The sequence below is a fragment of the Ostrea edulis genome, chromosome 4, assembly GCF_947568905.1.
Source record: "Ostrea edulis chromosome 4, xbOstEdul1.1, whole genome shotgun sequence".
Classification (NCBI taxonomy): domain Eukaryota; kingdom Metazoa; phylum Mollusca; class Bivalvia; order Ostreida; family Ostreidae; genus Ostrea; species Ostrea edulis.
Genome location: NC_079167.1, coordinates 9,609,543 through 9,630,935, shown reverse-complemented (window position 1 = coordinate 9,630,935; position 21,393 = coordinate 9,609,543). Strand labels below are relative to the sequence as shown.

Sequence of the window (21,393 nt, the reverse complement as noted above, 5' to 3'; positions counted from 1 at the left end):
ACTATGCTTTTGCCAAACGTTGGAGGGGGGGGGGGCTGTCTGTTTGTCTCATCAGAGTATTTTATTTTCCTGTTCTTGTAAAATTCCTTTTCGACCGTGTGAGAATGACTTTGTGTTTGAGAGGTTTTGACCGTTTCACTCTGCAATTCTAAAAGTCCTAAGACAAAAATTGATTTACAGCTAAGCCAGCGATGCGTAACATTTTACTACAGTACTCCTAAGTTTTAACTTCCTTGTTGAAAGTGCATGGTCACACTCCGCAATGTTAATCCTGTCAATGTGCGACAAGTACTTTCATACAATCTAAGAAGTAGGAATGACAACACGCGTTTGTCCTCGTTTAAAATCCAGCAGATGTATTTTATATCTGTGTGTTGTTTCTGTGTTATGTGTTCTAATGTTACTACACCACAACCATTCTATAATCAACAGAAACTCGCTCCTTGGAACGCTTACAGGAAAAATGTCATCCTTACCATACATAAATGTTTACATCATTGAAGAACATCACGAAGGTAAACGTAAAATATCTCTCTCTCTCTCTCTCTCTCTCTCTCTCTCTCTCATACACTGATAAATGAAAACTTTAAATTATTACACGTGTGTATTCTATTTTTTATTCACTTCTGTCATAGTTAAGTATGTATTTTCAATTCGTAAGTATTTCTTTTAAACAGTGATTCCGTATTGGTTTGAGAGTAGTGCTGGAAATTTAATAGAGAAGAAGGGACTAACTCTTGTAAGTAATGAGAGAGAGAGAGAGAGAGAGAGAGAGAGAGAGAGAGAGAGAGAGAACTACATGTAACACCATAACATGTAACTTAACGGTGAAAATTATCACATATTTTTAAAAGTGATATATGTATAATATAGAACATGCCACTTTGTTAAACAGAATTAAAATTTTTACATCAACACATGTTGGTAAATTACGAGGGCGCATTAGGGCCATGAACCAGCTGTTTGTACACACTCTTTCTCGGACCAAGAATTTCTTCACTCGAACGGAGAAGTTCCTTGTTCGGACGACTCAATTCCTTGTTCAGTCGAAAACTCCTTCTCTTGGACGAATGAGTTCTGCTTCTTCATTTGAAAAAAAAAATAGTACTTTTGTCGTGACGTAAATTCTTCGTTCGAGCCTTCAGACACACTAATTTTCTATTTGATCAAATAATTATAAGTTTTTCGTTCAGGTGGATTTAAAAGTTCTTCGATCAGACGGATTAGTGTTTCGATCGAACGAAGGAACGAGGATTTTTTTCGTTCGTGCGAAGAAGTCCTGGTCCAAGGAAAGCATGTTTACAAACAAATCACATATTGCAGTTGATGCGAGTCCGCTTGAAGCAGACAGGGAGAGTCGACGAACGTCCCAAAATTAATCAGAATATTTTCATTAAATTCACATACAAATTCAATCCAATGAAACACAATCACGACGCTTGAAATCATTTGCTCGGTTATACCATATCATTCGCGTTATATGATAAAAAGACTATGTGCACTCTCCAGTCTGACATGGTACACAATCTGAAACCTTAATAAGACGGTGGAACGAGGGCGCAATAGGATTTCGATGTTAAAACAGACCCCTGTTGACACCGCCTTATGAGAACTATTTAAAGGCATTATCAGCTCCAAATGTAGATGTTCAGGGTTACTAATTCATACGAACGAGAGAGAAAAATTATCCGAAAGAAGGAAGGAAAGAATGTGTATGAACAAAAGTTAATTTGGACGAACCGAAAAGTTAATTCGTTCTAACTTGTAGTAGTTCGTCTGAACAGATTTTCTTTTACTTGGCCCTTGCGGAGTTTAAAACGATAATTAGGTATTGTTGAAGGGTATGAAATTCACAATAGCTTTCAGCAACATATGGGCATTTATAACTTCAACCGCGTGTAATGGAAATAAAATGATTGTATTACTGAGTTGAAACCCCTCTTTCCGCACAGTATATAACAAAGGAAACTGCACATAACAGATGTGCATAATTCACTGTAAACGAGTGATATATATATATATATATATATATATATATAGAGAGAGAGAGAGAGAGAGAGAGAGAGAGAGAGAGAGAGCAGTTTAATTCAAATTATCAGCAGCTGTGCGCTTAAATTTAAGTTCATTCATTTTACTAGATTCACATCGATGGACACAGTGATATGGGACTGCCTCAGTACTTCAGGAAATTTCCGTACCTGCGATGGCCGAAGAATCGCAAAGAACTCGACTACTACATGCAGGCTAACGATCTTTTTATCTTGGTGAGCGAAACATCAATGTTTTAAATATAGTCCGCACCACAACTACATCTATACCGTACCTTTTTTGCAACTATTTACATATATATTCTTGAATTACAGTAAAATCAAAAACATTTACAGATTCATTCACACGAGGAATTGTATATTTATTTCGGTCAGAAATCGAATCGGCAAACCACATCCCTAACCGCAAAATTCAATCCTGAGGCTGAGACTTCCCTATCCCATATGGACCAAGAAATGTTTTTTAAAATCATTTTTTTTTTTTTGGCCATTTGTGAATTGTACAGTGTATCGATTAACTGTGAAAATATTAGATAAAACAGAATAAATTCCTTTACTCTAATTTTAAAAGTGGAATCAGAAAGAGCATACTATCCACATAGTACAGTTATGTGTAAACCTAAAACTTGCAAGTCATTCCCAGAATAATTAAACATAAACTGAAAATGTGGTCAGAATACGACCAAAAAGAGATATAGGCTGGTCTCTTTGGAAGATTTCTCGCATGGGTGGTTATAGGAAAACAGTTCTAACACAGCGGGGGTTACGATTTATCACTTACAATTTCACCATTTTGTAATGAAAAGAGCCAGTCTGATTAAAATCAGATCTTTTGATCCGCTCACGTAGATCGGTTGTGTAGCGGTTTACGTGAGCGGATCACAGGATATGAATTTAATCAGATTGGTAAGAGCGGAAGCTTGCCTATCTTCAAAAACATATTTTATACATCTATATAAATAACCATCAGATACACGTACATTTAATCAAGATGTAAAAAAAAAATCAAATAAGGAAGACAATGTTGCGTTACGCTGTTTTTCCGAAGCAAAGAACATACAGATCATCGTTAGAAGTCCGACTTATGTACTTCCTTTTTTCTTCCTCAAATCAAAACTAATGCTAAGTTTGAAAACAGACATGACTTTAAAGGGATAGTAAATGTCATTTTGTTTAACCCTTTGAAAGAATTAAAATGAGGGAAATGGCTCATACAAGTCATCTTATGAAAGAAAAAAAAAATAACAATTTCATGCAATTATTTTCAAATTTAAAACGATTATAATCTTCAAATTATGCCCTACCCCTTGAATTTTTGCTTACTGGACAAAAATTCAATCCGCTATACAAGTTGGCTCCTAGTATAACTTTTGACAAACATAGTCTTTTCAAAGTTAAAAAAAATATTCATATACTATTTTCAATTACATTAGTGGAAAAAAAAAAGATGATTTGGGATGAGACACCCCCCCCCCCCCCCCCACACACATCAAAATGAGTTTTACTATCTCTTTAAAGAAATGAGACCAAATTAGGTCCTTGGCAAACTTTATTCTATATTCAAAATAAAAATAGTGTTTGTTCGGTTTTTTTTTTAGCTCACCTGAGCTGAAAGCTCAAGTGAGCTTTTCTGATCGCTTTTTGTCCGTCTGTCTGTTAAACTTTTCACATTTTCGACTTCTTCTCCAGAACCACTGGGCCAATTTCAACCAAACATGGCCAAAAGCATCCTTGGGTGAAGGGCTTTCAAGTTTGTTCAAATGAAGGGCCATGTCCCTTTCAAAGGGGAGATAATCACAAAAATGCAAAAATAGGGTGGGGTCATTTAAAAATCTTCTCAAGAACCACTGGGCCAGAAGAGCTGAAATTTACAAGAAAACTTTCTGACATAGTGCAGATTCAAGTTTGTTCAAATCATAGCCCCCCCCCCGGGGGGGGGGGTAGGATGGGGCCACAAGTGGGGGGGGGGTGTCAAAGTTTTACATACAAATATAGGAAAAAGCTTTTAAAATTTTTTTTTCTCAAGAACCATTGGGCCAAAGAAGTTGACATTTACATGAAAGCTTTCTGACATAGTGTAGATTCAAGTTTGCAAAGGGTAGTTTGGGCCATAATAGGGACGAAGGTTTTACATGCAAATATATATGGAAAGTCTTCAGATATGGGCCAAGGTGACTCAGGTGAGCGATGTGACCCATGGGCCTCTTGTGGGTTTTTTGGTCTTTCTCTCTCTTTTGCCTTTTTGTGTGTGCTATTGGGTGGGGGTGGGTGGGGGCTGCGAACCATTTTGATAATAGTTAAGTAACGGCCAGAAATGTTACTACTAACGTCAGTCATACTCAAACACTTTAACAAAGTTTTTACATAACCAATCTATACCTTTTAACAGTCTTTCACTTTTTGTCTAATAAATATGAGGTCGTATATTACATCAATTTTAGAGCACAATCTGGAAAAGATTTGATTTTGAAATTAAACACATGTATCAGCAACGAAAAAAATTGGGACAGGTATATGTTACGTTTTGTTCAAAAATGGGAGGGGAACAAACATTTCATTTCAAGGTTGATCTTTTATTTATTTATTTTATTGTGAGCTTTTGACTGACATTAACAGATGAAAACGTTTATAGTACAAGTCCAAGAACTCGGTGAAAGTTTGAGTAGAAACATGAACATCTGACTACAGTATAAACATTTCTTTTCCAGTCGGCTGCTATGTCAGGTATGTTCAGCAAGGTGGTTTGGGTGTGGCCACGCTGGGATCGGGAGAACCACGAAAGTGAAACACATGACATTGTCCAAATTAGCATAGGGTGGCTAATGGTGGATACCTCGATACCCAAAATGAAGCGCAAGACGTTCTGCCTCTGCTACCATAGATGGAAGACCTCCATCGGTAGCAAAAAGAAAGAAGATATCAATTGTCGGAGATTGCCGACATCTTTAGAAAACGAAGATGACTTCCCTGAAGGTGTAGAAATTGATTTCAAAACGTGTAAATCAGAAACAAAATTCATGTTTGAAGAGATTAGAGAAGATCTTGCAGCAGACATTTTCTGGCGGAATGGAAATGAATACAGAGAAAACGGAGTCATATTGGACATCGACGAAGACTTCTTCGGTTGTACGTATGCTTCCCAGACTCTGCTTGATGCTGGTATCACTGAAGAAGAATTCCGATCAATTAATGAAATTCTCGGTCGTATATTTTGTCCGAATAATGCCAAAGAGGAATTAGTAACGGACAATATTCTGACAAAGTTTTTGGACGACATCATATCCTCTCGTTGTTTTGGACAAGACGTAAAGGGAGATGCTTGCCAGAAAAAAGAGGATTCCATTTATGAGAAGTTCATACAAACACTTCATGAAGACAACGAAAATTTGCTGTGTAGAAATATACTGAAGCAAGACTGGAACAAGAAAGAACTTATGCTGCTTCTACGGAGCATGATGGAAAGGAACCTGGCGCAAATCATGGCCATTAAACATGTCGGATTTTGTTCCACAACCTCAAATTTACGGGGTCTGGAGATGACCAAATCCTCCGAGTTTAACATCTGTGTAGGCGCTAATACCCCAAACAGATCATTGGTTATCGAACACCATACCAATTCATATGAAATAAAGCAACGGGCCAAGGTTCTGAAAGAAATCTTTGAGGCATTAAAGCCTAATCTCCAACCCTCCATGATTACATTATGCAGGTCATCACGTGATGGATATGTTCCCAGAGAACTGCAGAACCAGATAGAGGGAAATATAATAGAAAGTTTGAAATCACTATCGCCAACAAAATTGAACTACGATACTGAATTGTTGGGTGGGAAAGACGGATGGTTAAAATCAAGAGGATTTTAGCATGCACCATAGGTGTTCAAACATGTACAGTCGTAATGTCATTTAGTCATCGAAATGTTCCCCGTATATATCATGAAACATTTCAATTTTATTACATGGCTTCAAAATAAAACCATTTTAAAAACATTATTCATCATTGATTATATCAACCAGTTACTAAAATGTTTATGGTGATTTCAAAATGTTTTATATGAATAATTTCAGAAACAGTTGCAAGAAACATAAGTTGCAATACTGAAGAACAAATATTCATTTTTAATTTTAATGAGTGTTTTACAGATGCATTTCAATATGATAAATATCTAAAGTCTCTGAGACTAACATCAATGAAATCCATCTTGCACTTGATATTCAATGAGCACTATAAGTATGGCACTGTCTGTCCATCAGCCACTGCTTTTACATCACAGTTTGTCCAAGCTTTACTTTTTGTAAGAGTAAAACCCTTCACCTGTCTTCACTCCTAGTTTCCCTTGTGCTACATATTTATCCAACAGAGGACTGCGTTGAAAGAGTGGGTTGTCGGGATAATTCTGACACCAACCTTAAACAAAAAATGACTATAGTTATAAACCTCTACATAAATTGATTGAAACTAATTGTGAAGTGAACGTTGTACTTTGACAATCTTAACTATAAATCACAAAAAGGTTTTACCATCCAAGATGAACTTCATGGTATCCAATCCAACATAATCACTTAATTCAAATGGCCCCATGGGATATCCTGCTCCAAGCTTCATGGCTGTATCCACATCTCTCGTAGAGGCATCACCTTAAGAATATACAAACACCATTGGTGGTTAGTATTTGATAAGCTTTACACAGGGCAAAACTAATAGAACTACCACATTCTGATTTTGAGCTCATACAATTTGTGCACTGTCGTACCTCTTTCCACCAATCTGATCGCTTCCATCATATAAGGCACCAATAGTCTGTTGACAATGAACCCTGGAGTGTCCTGAATACAAATATCACATTCTTGTATTTATCTAACAAGTTAAAGCAGTAGAAACTGTTTCCCAGTCCAGATAAGTACATGTATACAAAAGTATGTTGTACATCACTGCTTTGCTGATTTTTTAAGGACTAAATAAATAGTCTACAGTTCTATTGCACGACAGACTCTAATTCACCACCAGCATAGATTTGCTATCATAATGGCTACAATGCCATGTGTTGACTTGATGTTTAATCACACACTTGGCTTTCAGCATTATGTTCCTTCACCTTTAACAGTTGACAATACATGTGAATCTGTCCATACCTTACAACTGACTGTGACTTTTCCCACGTCTTTTCCGAAGCCCAGCAACTTGTCAAATGTGGCATCACTTGTAGCAGGAATTCTAATGACCTGCAAAGTTCAACACAATTTTCAACAGCAGTCCTAGTATACAATTATTTCATGCCTAACGGGAAACATTCAAAACTATTGTCCCAAGGTAGTAGCGAAGACCTGGGAAACTGTTGTCAGAGGCCGTAGGCCGAGGACAACAGTTTCCCGGGTCTTTGCTACTACCAAGGGGCAATAGTTTTCACTGTTTTTCTAATAGGCATGAAATCATTGTTTTATTACCTAATCTGCTAATTGGGCAATAGTTTATCACGTGACTGGGAAACAGTTCTTCACATGATCGGGTAATAGTAGGTCACATGATGGAACTGTTTCAACCCTGCTCATTTTGTGTACCTTTCTCTGCTGATTAAAGTTGGAAAACAGAAAATAATATGTAATATCAATTTATTTAGTAAATTAGGTAATAATATAGTTTAATGCTTTGTGGATTTTCATCCTTTTCTCGTTTTTAATCTGAAGAGTTTTAAAAGTTTTACTTTTCAAATATAGGATTTTCATTGAAAGGATCAATTCAGGGTAACAAAAGAAAAAACCGGCTAGTCCGGATCTGGTTTTAGTCTTTAGAAAAAGCTCACCCATAATTATCCTAGATTGTCACCTAAGACCGAGTAAATGTAATTGATTGTTTTTAAAATGTGAGTATAAATGTAAATTTTTAATAGACCTCTTACAATGATGAACTAGCATGAAGCATGAATTGTTTATGAATTTTGAGCTCTCTATGATATTTCAGATTTTCATAATGGTTTATATCTGGTCTTAATCATTTTCTGGCTAACTCCCTATTTGTTATACATTTATTTTACAAGACATTTATTTCTAGGAACAATAAAACAAAAATAAAATGTACATCTTTCCCCAGCAATGAAATACACTGATTCTTCAAAACTTTATCAACAACAGAACTGGACAGGCAAACACGACAATTTTTTTATGGCATGCTTTTTTCCATCACATACGTGTTTCTGTCGATTAATGCAGAATGATTATTGTCCTTGGAATAAAAACGACCAGGGTGAGGATAGTTCCACTTGACTGTGGCACAGAATTTACAATTTTGATGCCTTTTATATTAAATGGATATGCATTAAAACTAGATTATTGAAGGTTAATATACACATAATTATATAAGATATGAATAAAAGTGTTAAAAATCAAAAATAAAAATAAAGATGAGGCAGATCTGAACCATGGCAAAAAACAAGCACAGTGTATACTGCCAGTGGTGTGGCTGACTGAACTACTCTAATCACAAGTTAGGAACCAGGTTTTTGAAAACAGTTCCCCTAATTTTTTGTTGGTTTTTCGTGAATTTTGACCTCAAGGCAGGGGTGCCCCATAAAAAATACAATTGTAAATTGTTCTCAAGATTGTAACCTATCAAAACATCAAAAAAATCACTGGCCTGCTTTGAAGGTCTTCAAAGCCAAAATTTATGTCAAAATCGGTGTTTAAGAGGGGAAAATGCTGTTTAGGCCAACTTTGAAGGTTAATTTCAACATTGTAGATAATAAATTATAGGTTCGATATATGAAAAATTCATAAATATATATACGACAGAAAATAACTACAGAAATTGACATAACAAAGTGACTTTTTCTGGAAAAATGTTCTCCCCTATAAGTCTTTTCTTTTGTTAACCTAAATTTATCCTTTGTTTTAAAAACAAGAGTACCAAAAACAGTACATAATACGCCCGTCATAAGCTTATTTAGGGCATTTTTCTTAATCCATGAGTTGTAAAACTTTACTCAAAGTAGTTCATACAACCATCATCAAGCTGTGACATTATTTCTTTTGCATCATATGAATAAAAAGTCCTAGCTTAAAAACTGTGACAGAAGGTACAGCTGTAGGTAGACAATCCAAGAGTTCTGCATGTCAAACATTTCCCTAAATTTGATCAAGTTCAACAACCTGTAAATATTCTAAACATCAAAGAAAATTAAAAATCTTCAAGTTATTTACAAAGACCCTAGCTTCAAAACTGTGAGAGAGGTTAAAAGGACAAACCATGTCCTTTATTTAATATAACATTTCCTCCAAACGGACCAAGTTCAACAACCTGTAATTTTCTCAAAAATTGAAAACAAAAATTTTTAATTCTTGACACATGCACATCTTCCATACCCATACAAATAGTTTGTACAATGAGGTCCTCACTAGAAAATTGTACGAGGAGAGACGGACAAATCACATACTATCAAACTGTAATTTTCTCAATAAATGAAAAAAATCAAAATCCTTGCCACATGCACACCTTAAATACTCAAACAAATACCCTGTAACACAAGACAGTTCTCACTTGAAAACTGTGAAGGAGTTAGACAGACAAATCATGCAGTCTCTATGTAATATTTCCTCAAAATTGACAAAGTTCAACAACCTGTAATTTTCTAAAAAATCAAAGAAAATCAAAGTCCTTGCCACAAGCACATCTTCAATACCCATACAAATCTCTGTATAACAAGGTCTTCACTTGAAAATTACGGTAGGAGTTCGTGGACAAATTATGTACCCTCCATTTAACATTGATTTTTCAAATAAAGGGGCAAAACTCCTGCAAGAGACATGACATGAGTGGCCCACAACAAAGCTACTTTGCAAGTTTCTGCTTGATATGTGACAGAGAAATGAAAATAGAAACAGAACTCCAAACAGATGGACAAACAGACATCACTGTACCATAATACAACCCATCTAAAGACGGGCATATAAAAAGTTATTTGAACAGTGGTTACTCTGAAATCTGTGCATTTAAGATACTCAATGAATTTCAGTTTTTATCTTTAGGAATTACTAATTCCAGTAAAATATGACTATATCAGAAAAACCACAAACAGCAATTTTGGACTTCTTTATCACATACATAAGCCTAGATTACCTCCAGGAGCTTCATCATCGGGACAGGGTTGAAGAAGTGCAGTCCTCCAAACCTGTCCTTTCGCTTTGATGCAACAGCAATATCACCAATGGGAATAGAAGATGTATTACTAGTGAAAACGGTGTGTCTGAAGAAGAAAAAGCCTGTATTAATCTGTAGAACTTCATAAAGCTAGAGTATAAGAAAAGCCTGTATTAATCTGTAGAACTTCATAAAGCTAGAGTATAAAAGCCTGTATTAATCTGTAGAACTTCATAAAGCTAGAGTATAAGAAAAAGCCTGTATTAATCTGTAGAACTTCATAAAGCTAGAGTATAAGAAAAAGCCTGTATTAATCTGTAGAACTTCATAAAGCTAGAGTAAGAAAAAGCCTGTATTAATCTGTAGAACTTCATAAAGCTAGAGTATAAGAAAAAGCCTGTATTAATCTGTAGAACTTCATAAAGCTAGAGTATAAGAAAAAGCCTGTATTAATCTGTAGAACTTCATAAAGCTAGAGTATAAGAAAAAGCCTGTATTAATCTGTAGAACTTCATAAAGCTAGAGTATAAGAAAAAGCCTGTATTAATCTGTAGAACTTCATAAAGCTAGAGTATAAGAAAAAGCCTGTATTAATCTGTAGAACTTCATAAAGCTAGAGTATAAGAAAAAGCCTGTATTAATCTGTAGAACTTCATAAAGCTAGAGTAAGAAAAAGCCTGTATTAATCTGTAGAACTTCATAAAGCTAGAGTATAAGAAAATGTTCATGTTTTATCACAATTGGTTAATGATTAGAGAGAAGGATGATTGATTGATTAAATATTGTTTAACGTCCCTCTCGAGAATATTTCACTCATGTGGAGACGTCACCAATGACGGTGAAGGGCTGCAAAATTTAGGCCTATGATCGGCGCTTACGGCCTTTGAGCAGGGAGGGATCTTTATCGTGCCACACCTACTGTGACACGGGGCCTTGGTTTTTGCGGTCTCATCCGAAGGACCACCCCATTTAGTCGCCTCTTACAACAAGCAAGAAGTACTGAGGACCTATTTTAACCCTGATCCCCACGGGATTGAGAAGGATGAAATTCACAAAACATAACGTGGAAATATTTCAAATTTTAATTTGTATGTGCAGGCATGAGCAATACTTCCACCTTTTTATTCAAAAGTCCTGGAAAATAAAATTCCTTTATATTTTCTATATGACATATGTATGTTTTATTAGCGATACCATAACCTGCTGGTGGGAAATATGATTACGATTACAATTTTCTGGCAAATTCAAAATGCAACCCAAACAACATTTTTTTTTTTTTTTTTTTTTTTTTACTACAGTCTATATAAGTATTCCTTCAATATAAGGAAACGAATTGCTCTAAAAAGTTGTGTGTTCAGTTCTGATTGCTTTGAATCATGCATGATAACAGCATTTATAGGCCCCATTAAAACTCAAAATTTTTATTAAAGGAAGACTAAATCTTCTTTTATTCCATAATATAGATTATGTCATGTCCAATAATTTCATATAATTTGTCTTTGATATTTTCAGTCATGTAGAGCTACAGTGACACTATTTCTCTTTTTTTCCCATTCAGTTCAAATGCCGATTTTTGTGAATGTTGAAGGTATCCAACAATGAACATGACATTGTACACATTTTTAATTCTGACAATAGGTTTTAGTCTTTCTATAAATCATATTTAATCTGGAAGTGTTTGTGAATAATGAAATTAAAACAAACATGGCAGATCTGCATATTCTTTATTTACCTGAGGGAAATATGGGGTTGGGTCCTTTGTTGAAGTATACCTATTCATTGACCAATGGTGTGAAACATATTCTACATAGCAGAGCAAACTGTCAATTTAGACTTAAAAGTGTATGAGTGATATAACAAAAGGATCATATAGTTGCAGTATAGCTTGATAAATTGAGTTGTAAATTCATAACCAGTCAATCACAAGATTTAGTTTGATGTCTAGTCAACGTGCTGAGACTAATTACAAAGTGTCATACATACACCACCCCCTTCTTTTGGTCTCTGCATTAATTCTGTTTCACAGGTTAAAGCAATACAAGCTGTAACTGACGGCAAATAAATTGAAAAATAAAAGAACATATATCTAATATATTTGTGATTGAATACATTTAACGTTAATAGAATCAGAGTGAATCTGAAGCAATAAACCCGTCAAATCAGCAAAAAATATTGATTCATGAATCATTGTCATCCTGTCAGTAATTCCTGCTTGTTATCTCCGATGTGTATTGACCTCGAAGGTAACCAGTTCGAAAAAAAGCGAAAGAGAGTCACTGAGCACATGTCAGATTTATAAACAATTTAACATGCCGATTTTATAGAAAATTCACTATAAAAATTTCATTTGAGTAGCACATTTGCGTAATCATTACTTTCTTACACTTCTTGTCATTCATTTAACGATGAAATATTTGAAAACAAACGACACGTGCAGTTACGCCAGTTTCCGTCTTTGTATATAGCCTCGACCTCAGCAACCTGATTATGTTCGGCAATCCTTGTTCCCATGTCCTTGTATACGACCCAATGGCAATTTACCGGTATATGAAATGCTCATTGTAGGTATGCTCTCAAACAATATTCCCTTGTTTATTTTGCTGAAATTTTCTTCAGATCATGGAGATTGTATTAGTTATACCGATAAGTGTTATTTAGTGAATAATTGGATAGTTGAAAAAATACCATCAGTTACAGCTTGTATTGCTTTAAAGTTTGTCTATTTCATATAATGAAATTTAACATATATTTCAAATGTTAATAAAGTGCACCGCCACGGCACATGATACGCCCGTCACATATTGTTAACAGTATAGATTGTACCCATTAAAACATTTTTTTTTATATCAACTTAATTAAATGTCACAGTGACCTTAAAGTAGGATGCGACACACCTTCTACCTAAGATGCATTAGTTGACCAATTTTAGTGATTCTAGGTCTAATAGTTTTCAAGTTATGAGCCGGACAAGTTTTTGCCATATATGGCCATATCTTCTTAATGAAAAGTCACAGTGACCTGGTTTTAATGTGCGACACACCTTCTACCCAAGATGTATCTACAGACAAAGTTTGATGATTCTAGGCCTTGTAGTATTTAAGTTACGGGTCGGACACGAAAAAGCTAACAGACGGACGGACGGACATGAACGCCATACCATAATACGTCCCGTCTTAAGACGGGTGTATAAAAATAGTTCTTCAAATATTATATTAATTAGTCAGTAATATCATCAAGATCATGAATATCTACTTGATTTTTTGTACAAAGTTTATGGGGTCGTGATTATCATCCTGACATCTTTTTTGTTGTTTCTAGATTTCATAATTAAGGTATTTACTAAACCATATATTATGAAGAGATTTTCATCAGAGTTTTAAAAATATTGTTTGGCAACACAACTTCTAAGTTCAGCAGCATTTTTATATGCCTGTCAAAGACGGGACCTACAGCTGTATTATGGTATGGCGTCGTACATCTGTCTGTCCAGACCTTGTGGGCTGGATACAGATCAAACCGTAAGCTCCAGAATATTGCAACTTGGTACATTCGATCACCATGATGAGAGGAAGATGCCTATTGTTTTTCAAGGTCACAGTATCACTTAGTAGGAAAACCTTGTAGGCAGTATACAAACCGAACTGTTGGGGCTAGGACCGTCAAACGAAAATGTACACATACACTTTATGCCAAGTGGAGGATGCCTATTGTTTCTGAAGGTCAAAGGTCAAGGTTGTAGTAGCACTAAGCAGGATGCAGACCGATTCGTTGGGACAAGAACCATTAAACTTGGTACACATACATCTTATGCCAAGTGAAAATATTACATAGAGAGTACATGATTTGTCTTGTTTTTTCAAAGCAAAGAAAGTATTTCACACCCTGATGATTGCTGATACTACTTGAAAGCAAGTTCTACAAATCGTGGTGTAAGAAAAACGCCCTGTATTAGCTTTTCACAGGTGTATTATGTACCGTTGGCGGTACTCTTGTTCTATAATAGTGTAAATCAAAGTGTCGTGCATACATTTTTCCAAAACCAAAAATTTTAAAGTTATTTTAGAGGACCAAATTACGCCCTTATCCAATATCACAGGTTTCTTTTTAATTTTGACTATATGCTTACTCTGGGGCTATTGCTTCTAGTTCTCTGAACAGCTTCTTCTTGATGTCTAGGTTTTCTACGATTGCTTCTATTACGAGATCTGTGTGGGAGACACATGTAGTTGGGCTGGTAGCTGTGGTTATCCTACCCATGGTGTCCTTCACAAATTGTTCTCCTGCCTACATACAACAAATCTTTATGTCAGTACTGCACATGTATTTCATTACATTAATAGTTATCTTCTTCTCATTCATTTGCACTAACACTACAGATGTTGCATACGAGTAAAGTATTTGTGTTGAAAACTTCACCTACCCCTGGATTCTCAGCAAACTTCTTTTTAGCTACTCTTTCCAGACTCTTTTGAATGTTTGATGTAGATTTGGCTAGAATAGTGTTGTTCTGGTCTACCATAACCACAGTGTGGCCTGTTGATGCAGCAACCTAAATTAATCAAATGTTGTAATGGCCAGCATTGGGTATTGAGCCTGGGGCCTCGAGAAACACCAAGATTACAGGCCCCTTGCTCAACCACTAGATGCTGAAAGGTTAACCCATTATCTCATGCTAGTAAGAGCATGCTAATACTCAGTCATACTATATCCATCTCAAAAAGCATAACATTATACAGAGAAATAATTCTGCTGCCACTGTATGCAAGTTATGGGTATTTGTTACTTTGTTGTTGGTCTACAGTAAATCAGTCAGGTCTATAGCATTTGAAATCATAGCAGACCAAGTGTCTATTAGTATAGTATAGAAAAGTAAATTCAGCACACTGTAGTGTTATCATTAATGGAGAAATATGGGGGTGATGAAAGAGAAACTCGGAAGTAAATGAAGAATCAGTTTCTTTGTCATTTTTGTTCGTAAAGAAGTCTGGAACAGTAAAAATGGACATATGTCAGATACAGAGATGGAGAGCAATTCTGACAATGAACAAACTTTGGACAGAAATCACATTCTAACTGAAAAAGTTGTTTTAGAAATCAAAAAAGATCTTGCATAAAATATAAATGAAAGTTTGAAACATGATGTAAGCTAACTTAGAAACCTTTTCAAGCATTTTATATGTCCAATAAGGCAATGAATTACATCACTTGTCTACTAAATTTTGCCCTATAGATTTTTTAACAGGTTTTGGAACTCTGGTACAACTTATATTCAGGAGAACATTGTATGCAAACAAATATTTATAAATATTCTGGTATAGTCTCCGGAGAAGTTATGTAATATATGTTATATAACATTTTTAAAGAACAAAACATAAGAGGTTAATTTATTATAAAGAGACTTATTCATTTTTTAACACACGAACAAATTTATTGCAAAATTTGACCAAAGTGAAAAAGTTAGTTTTAATAATAATGTTCGTTAAATCTGCTGTTGATATTCAGAATTCAAAGCAGCTGAAATTTCTGAAACTTGCTTTTAATTTTTGCACACATGGCCAGAAATACGTGCTTTGCTTCTTTAAAATCTTAATCATTTACAATGTCAACTTTTTTCTTGTTTAAAAAATGTTTCTGGAGTCTGAATTACACAATCCTCCATAAAATAGCTTGAGAATATCTTTGTTTCACCTTTGGGTTCAAGTATAAATGTCTGGTTCTGTCAAAGAATTATTTTCTTTAAAAAATGACCACATTTGAGTTAATCAATCTCATAGCATTTGCTGAAATTTATCTCCTCAATCAAATTATCCAAATCCTTGGAATTAAAATGCATGAATCGAAGAGTTTGAATTTCGCTCTGCTGTTTTACATCTATGTAGCAACCTGTGTTTTGAATTTCGACACTGAGATAATTGATATGCAGAATTAACAGGTTGGGAACACTTCCCCTACAGCAAGATGTACTCACAAAAACGCCGTTAACCCTCTTTAGCGAGTGTAAATCTATCCCGTACAACTGAGAAAAACACTCAAGGAGTACACCTTTTCGTGTTTCATGTGAAAAGAAGAAAAAGTGCTAAAATGTCTGATACTTCTGCACATACATGTATATAAATTAAAACAAAATCACTCACGATGTGTGTTGGATTTCAGCCTCCTTCCCTCATATGCAACTACGTTGATATGAAATTTCTAGGGCTGCAACGATTAACCGAAATATCGATACTGTTCATATAAATGTTTGATTTAATGTTCAATTCATTGCCTCGATTTTCGGTTCAATACGTTTAATATAAACAGGTTCAGTAAAATACATCAGGCTTGGCCTGTACTTATTATTTTTACCTACATGAGGGAAAAATTAGCTTTGATTAAAGTTCAGAATGTGGTTTGCCTTGAGGTTGACGAAAATAATAATGACCTTTATCAGCATAAACTACAGAAGCAACAGGTATTGATTTCGATTCTTGGTAATTATTTTTTTCTTCGATGTTATTATTGGTTTCTTCTGAAAATTGTATCGTATTGAAAATATTGAATTGTGGCATATATAAGTATTGCAATATGTATCATCGTGAAGGGGCATACCGTTCCAGCCCTAGAAATCTCTTGACTGTTGTAAATTTTATAGAAACAATTCGCTTCATGTTGAACGTGTGTCGCACTTATTCTGCATTGATGGAATTTGCCATTATTTTCAATCAAAACAACAAAACACCTGTTTATGGTATGCTTAACTTTCTCGTTAAAGAGGGATAACTGCGTTTTAGCAAGAAGATCTCGCTATAGGGGAAGTGTTCCCAACCTGATTAATGCACACAAGGGATGATATAGCTGTTTTTGGAGGGCATTATAAGTGTTTCCGGTGTGAAACTCCAGTTTTCTGGACATACAGTGAAAAATATCAAATTTGTGACATAACGAAAATGAATACAAAAACGTTATATATGCATTTAAGTGCACTTGCATGCATCTTGACAAATAACATTCATGTCCACATATGGCTTATCATGTTAACATGAGACTTATCTAAATGAGTTGCACATCATCATATCTGCAGGTTAACATAGGCATGTACAATCTCGGTAAACAAAAAGTATGTCAACTTCATGAAGGTGCATGTTTCCATGTATTGAATGTAGACAATTATTTTGCATATTGGCATAATTGTCTTGCATATTGATAATCTGTAAAATAACCCGCATATAATGGGCAGATATATTGTGCCGTTACCTATTTTCGATAGTATCCTAATTTCGATAGGTTTTTATTTTTAACGATCATTCGGAAATCGTGACGTCATTTTTCGGAACTTTTTCCTCATAATCAGCGTCAGTAGCAACAAGTGTCAGATAGCCGAAAATATCAAGAATTATGCCTTTCAGAGAGGTAAGACTACAATTCTTTATGCATAGGTTCAGAAAACGCCATGTTTCCTTAATGCAAAAAAATTCACATTAAAAACTCAACCATTTTTCGTTGAAAACAACGCCTAATCGAGGTATGCTGTCGTCTGATGATCAACTCAACGTTTTGTTCTAAAAATAGAAAAGCCTCACTTTGGGCAAACTCTCGCTTCAAAATAAAAACTATGGAAGCGCGTTATAGTCATATTACCATACATTTTGAAAAAAGTATCTTTGCTTTAAAATTTGTTTTTATTGATACGTTGTTTATTTGTTTGCAGATATTAATTCATTGTTTATTTGTTTACAGATATTTTCCGTCCAGAGAGGAACTTATAAGAATTATGGTCCAGAAGCATTAGACAATGCATTCCAGGCGGTTAAAGATGGTATGAGTGTCCATGGTGCAGCCAAACGTTTTCAAGTTCCCTTAACAACTTTAAGAGATAGGGTAGACGGACGTATTAGTATTGAGTGTGTCTCGTCAGGACCTCCACCACTGTTTACACAGGAACAGGAATCCTACATGGTAGAGCATGTGAAGACCATGTCAGAGATAGGATATGGATACACTCGGGCAGAAGTGTTGAATCTAGCATCTGATTATGCTGCAGATCTAGGTATCAGAGAAAAGGGTAAAGACTTGACAATGAAGTGGTACTACAACTTCATGAAAAGGTGGCCTGAACTTCATGCCGTGAAACCATCAGGATTATCAGAACTTCGAGCAAAAGCTGCGTCGCCAGAATGCATCAAGAAGTACTTTAAAGAACTAGAAACTATCATTGACAGACATGGACTGAGGGATAAACCCCAACATATATTCAATGTTGACGAAAAAGGAATCAATACTGGTGGATCAAAGCCTCCAAACATTATTTCAGCTAAAGGGATGCCAGCACAAGTCGTGACTTCTGAGAGATCACAAACAATAACTGTACTAGGGTGTGGTAATGCTTTGGGATCCAGTATTCCTCCCTATCTGGTGTTTCCAGGTAAGCGATTGCTACCGGAACTATTAGACGGTGCTACTACTGGCTGTGATGGATCCATGAGTGATACAGGCTATTCTAACACTGACATTTTCAATAGTTATATTAAGAACCACTTCACCAAATATGTCCAGTCTAGGAACCCAGAGCAGCCAATTCTTCTTTTGTATGATGGACACAGAAGCCATACTTCTTTATCTTTAATCCAATGGGCTCGTGAAAATAACATTATTCTTTTTGTATTGCCGCCACACACTAGTCACCTTTTGCAGCCGATGGATGTTGGATGTTTTGGGCCATTTGAGACCTTGTATCAGCAGGAAGCTCACAAATTTATGCGCCAAAGTGTTGGTCGCTCTGTGACAAGATATGATGTGTGCAGGATGGTGTGCAAAGTGTATGATACAGCCCTTAGTCCTCAGAATTTAAGATCAGCCTTCAGGAGAACTGGTATATACCCTCTGAATTCATTAACAATCAGTGAAAACAAGACTCTACCATCTCTTGTATACAAAGGCAAGGCAGACATCATCAATGCTCAAACAACATCTGAAACCACTGATGAGAACATTTCAGCTACAGCCGAAAGTTTTTTTAACAAACGTGGGGGAGAAGTTCTATTTGCTGCTGGGAAGGCCAAGAAACCAAGAAGAAATCTGAGTACCATCATTGCTGGGAAAGCCATCACAGAACAAGAAGTGTTTGAAAAAATTCGGGATTACAATGAAAAGTCAACAGAAAAATCTGTCAAAGGGAAGGGAAAAGGAAAGGGAAAATTAATTGAAGAAAAAAGGCAAAATTCACCATCTAATGAGAAAGCAGGTCCTTCAACAGTTTTCACTTCTACATCTGAATCACATCTTTTGCCTGCATTGTCAGATGAGGAATCTATAGCAGATGAGGAACGGTGTTGTGTTTGTGACAAACTGGAGCCAGAACAGTTGAAGTTTAAGCCTTACATTGAGTTTGTAAGGTGGGGACAGTGCCATTGTGGACATTGGGTCCACCTTTCTTTCTGTGTCAAGGAAAAGGTGATCAGAAGAGACACACAGATAAAATGTCCCCATTGTGTTTAACATTTTTAACTGTAATACATTGCAAGCAAATTAATTTTACACAATCAATTGAGAGAAAAAAACTTGATAAATTTGTTTGATGTTGTTTTAATCGTTAATTATGAATTCAAAATTATTTTGTGTAATCAAATTGATTAAAAAAATAATCGAGAAAAGACTTTATTTCATGTTGTTTTAACACTAACAGCGCGCCATACTTACTATCGAAAATAGGTGACGTCACTCAAAACAACCCTGATCATGGCGGATCTCAAGAAAGTTGAAATACTACCGGGATTTTGATAGTTTTACGCAAAAAAACAGTATATATGTGTTAAATATGGTCAATTGTTCAGAACAGATAGAATTAAGGTGAGAAATAAAACACTGAACATATCAAATTTGTAAAAATTGTATTACACTATCGAAAACCGGTAACGCCAGGATATTAAAGTTCAAAGTTCATTATTTTCAAGGATCTTGTCTTTCTGCGCATTTCTCTCACCTGAGCAATACCTGAGCCCATTAGTCCTCCTCCAATGACTGTCACATGGTTAAATACATTTGCTCTTTGTGCACTTGATGCAAAAGAGCGAACAAAAGTTTTGCATAGATTTGCCATGGTACAGTATTTTTTGACACTCTAAAATTCTACCAAAAATAAGTCGTCCCTGCGTCCCCCACCGTGCTTTATTTCTACGTCGTAGGAATGTTTATGTAGGTAACATATGAAATACATTGTTCAAACATTGATAAACGTTGATTTCCCATTGGAGTAACTTGTTCCTATTTTATTCGCGTATTGCTAAAATGTTTAAAGAGGCACTACAGTTGGCTACTAGTAACTGGCTACTTAAAAAGAGAAAAGTTGGCTACTAGTAGCCAGCTACTTGAACCAGGAAAAGTTAGCTACTAGCAGCCAGTTACTAGTAGCCAGCTACTAAAAGTAAGAAAAGTTAGCTGCTCGTATATAGCCAGCTTCAACAAAATAAAAAAGTTATAATTACTGATAGCCAGCTACCAGATCAGGTTTATTTCTAAAGAGGACGAGGAGTCGTGTAAAATTTCATGCTCAATTTCCCCCAACTACATAACTTTGCAATGCAAAATACGAATAAACTTTTCCAACTGAGTGTTTATACTTTGAAAATGATACGGATTAAATTCAGACCTTCATTCATTTGATATACCATCCATTTTGAGATATCTGTTACTTTTACAATTTGATTCGAGTTACCCTAAAATTTCAACATTTGTGTGAATACCGTAAGGAACTTTGTGTTTGTGTTAGATATCTGACGAATTTACGACTATACATATGATAAGAAGTGGTAGATGGTGTTTTGATACGTCACGAATTCAGTTTCAGATATCGCTCTTAATGAAATCAGCTACTTAAACATTTTGATTAGCGGTGCAATGAAATTTCGAGATCTGTGTGAATACATTAAGAAACTCCGTGTTTATATTATAATTTGACTAACTTACAATGATACGTATGGCGAGTAGTGATATTGGATATTCTTGATATGTCATGAATTTTCAGATATCACGTTTAAGGAAGTCAGCTACTTATACCTTTTGATTTCATTCATGAAATGAAATAATGTCTGATCTCCACTTTACTTATTTGATTTACATACAATTACGAATGTAGAAAAAAGCCGATTAAAACACTATACACAAAGATTTAGCAGAAATGATTCAACTCGCATCATATACATAATGTATATGGTAAGAAATCAGAACAGTTGCCCCGGTG

At 35.4% G+C, this 21,393-nt stretch overlaps 2 protein-coding genes across 3 annotated transcripts; one reads left to right on the top strand and one right to left on the bottom strand.

Annotated features, from left to right (window-relative positions):
* Window positions 1-225: 225 nt before the first annotated feature.
* Window positions 226-6,035, top strand: LOC125670314 (UPF0489 protein C5orf22 homolog). 2 transcript variants are annotated; one of them, XM_048905408.2, is made up of 4 exons: window positions 226-515; window positions 678-739; window positions 2,139-2,264; window positions 4,757-6,035. In XM_048905408.2, exons 1-4 carry the CDS (start codon window positions 317-319, stop codon window positions 5,909-5,911), a joined length of 1,542 nt encoding a protein of 513 aa, XP_048761365.1. In that variant the 5' UTR covers window positions 226-316; the 3' UTR covers window positions 5,912-6,035. The 2 variants fall into 2 exon arrangements, with proteins under 2 accessions (XP_048761365.1, XP_056017898.1); XM_056161923.1 differs by lacking the exon at window positions 678-739 and having other exon boundaries at window positions 239-515.
* A 124-nt stretch (window positions 6,036-6,159) lies between these two features.
* LOC125670316 (hydroxyacyl-coenzyme A dehydrogenase, mitochondrial-like) lies at window positions 6,160-20,379 on the bottom strand. Its single transcript, XM_048905409.2, has 8 exons — window positions 20,137-20,379; window positions 14,599-14,727; window positions 14,305-14,462; window positions 10,158-10,284; window positions 7,181-7,270; window positions 6,802-6,874; window positions 6,569-6,685; window positions 6,160-6,455 (listed from the first exon to the last, which is right to left on the bottom strand). Exons 1-8 carry the CDS (start codon window positions 20,251-20,253, stop codon window positions 6,334-6,336), a joined length of 933 nt encoding a protein of 310 aa, XP_048761366.1. The 5' UTR covers window positions 20,254-20,379; the 3' UTR covers window positions 6,160-6,333.
* Between the last annotated feature and the right edge of the window lie 1,014 nt (window positions 20,380-21,393).

Bases quoted from the DNA above. Each gene is read 5' to 3' on its own strand.
- LOC125670316 (XM_048905409.2), bottom strand. From the start codon at position 20,253: ATGGCAAATCTATGCAAAACTTTTGTTCGCTCTTTTGCATCAAGTGCA. The intron at 14,463-14,598 runs GTAGGTGAAGTT...TGTTGTATGTAG, and splicing joins AGTTTGCTGAGAATCCAGGG to GCAGGAGAACAATTTGTGAA. The intron at 6,875-7,180 runs GTATGGACAGAT...ATTTGTATTCAG, and splicing joins AAGTCACAGTCAGTTGTAAG to GACACTCCAGGGTTCATTGT.
- LOC125670314 (XM_048905408.2), top strand. From the start codon at position 317: ATGACAACACGCGTTTGTCCTCGTTTAAAATCCAGCAGATGTATTTTA. The intron at 516-677 runs GTAAACGTAAAA...TCTTTTAAACAG, and splicing joins CATTGAAGAACATCACGAAG to TGATTCCGTATTGGTTTGAG. The intron at 740-2,138 runs GTAAGTAATGAG...TCATTTTACTAG, and splicing joins AGAAGAAGGGACTAACTCTT to ATTCACATCGATGGACACAG.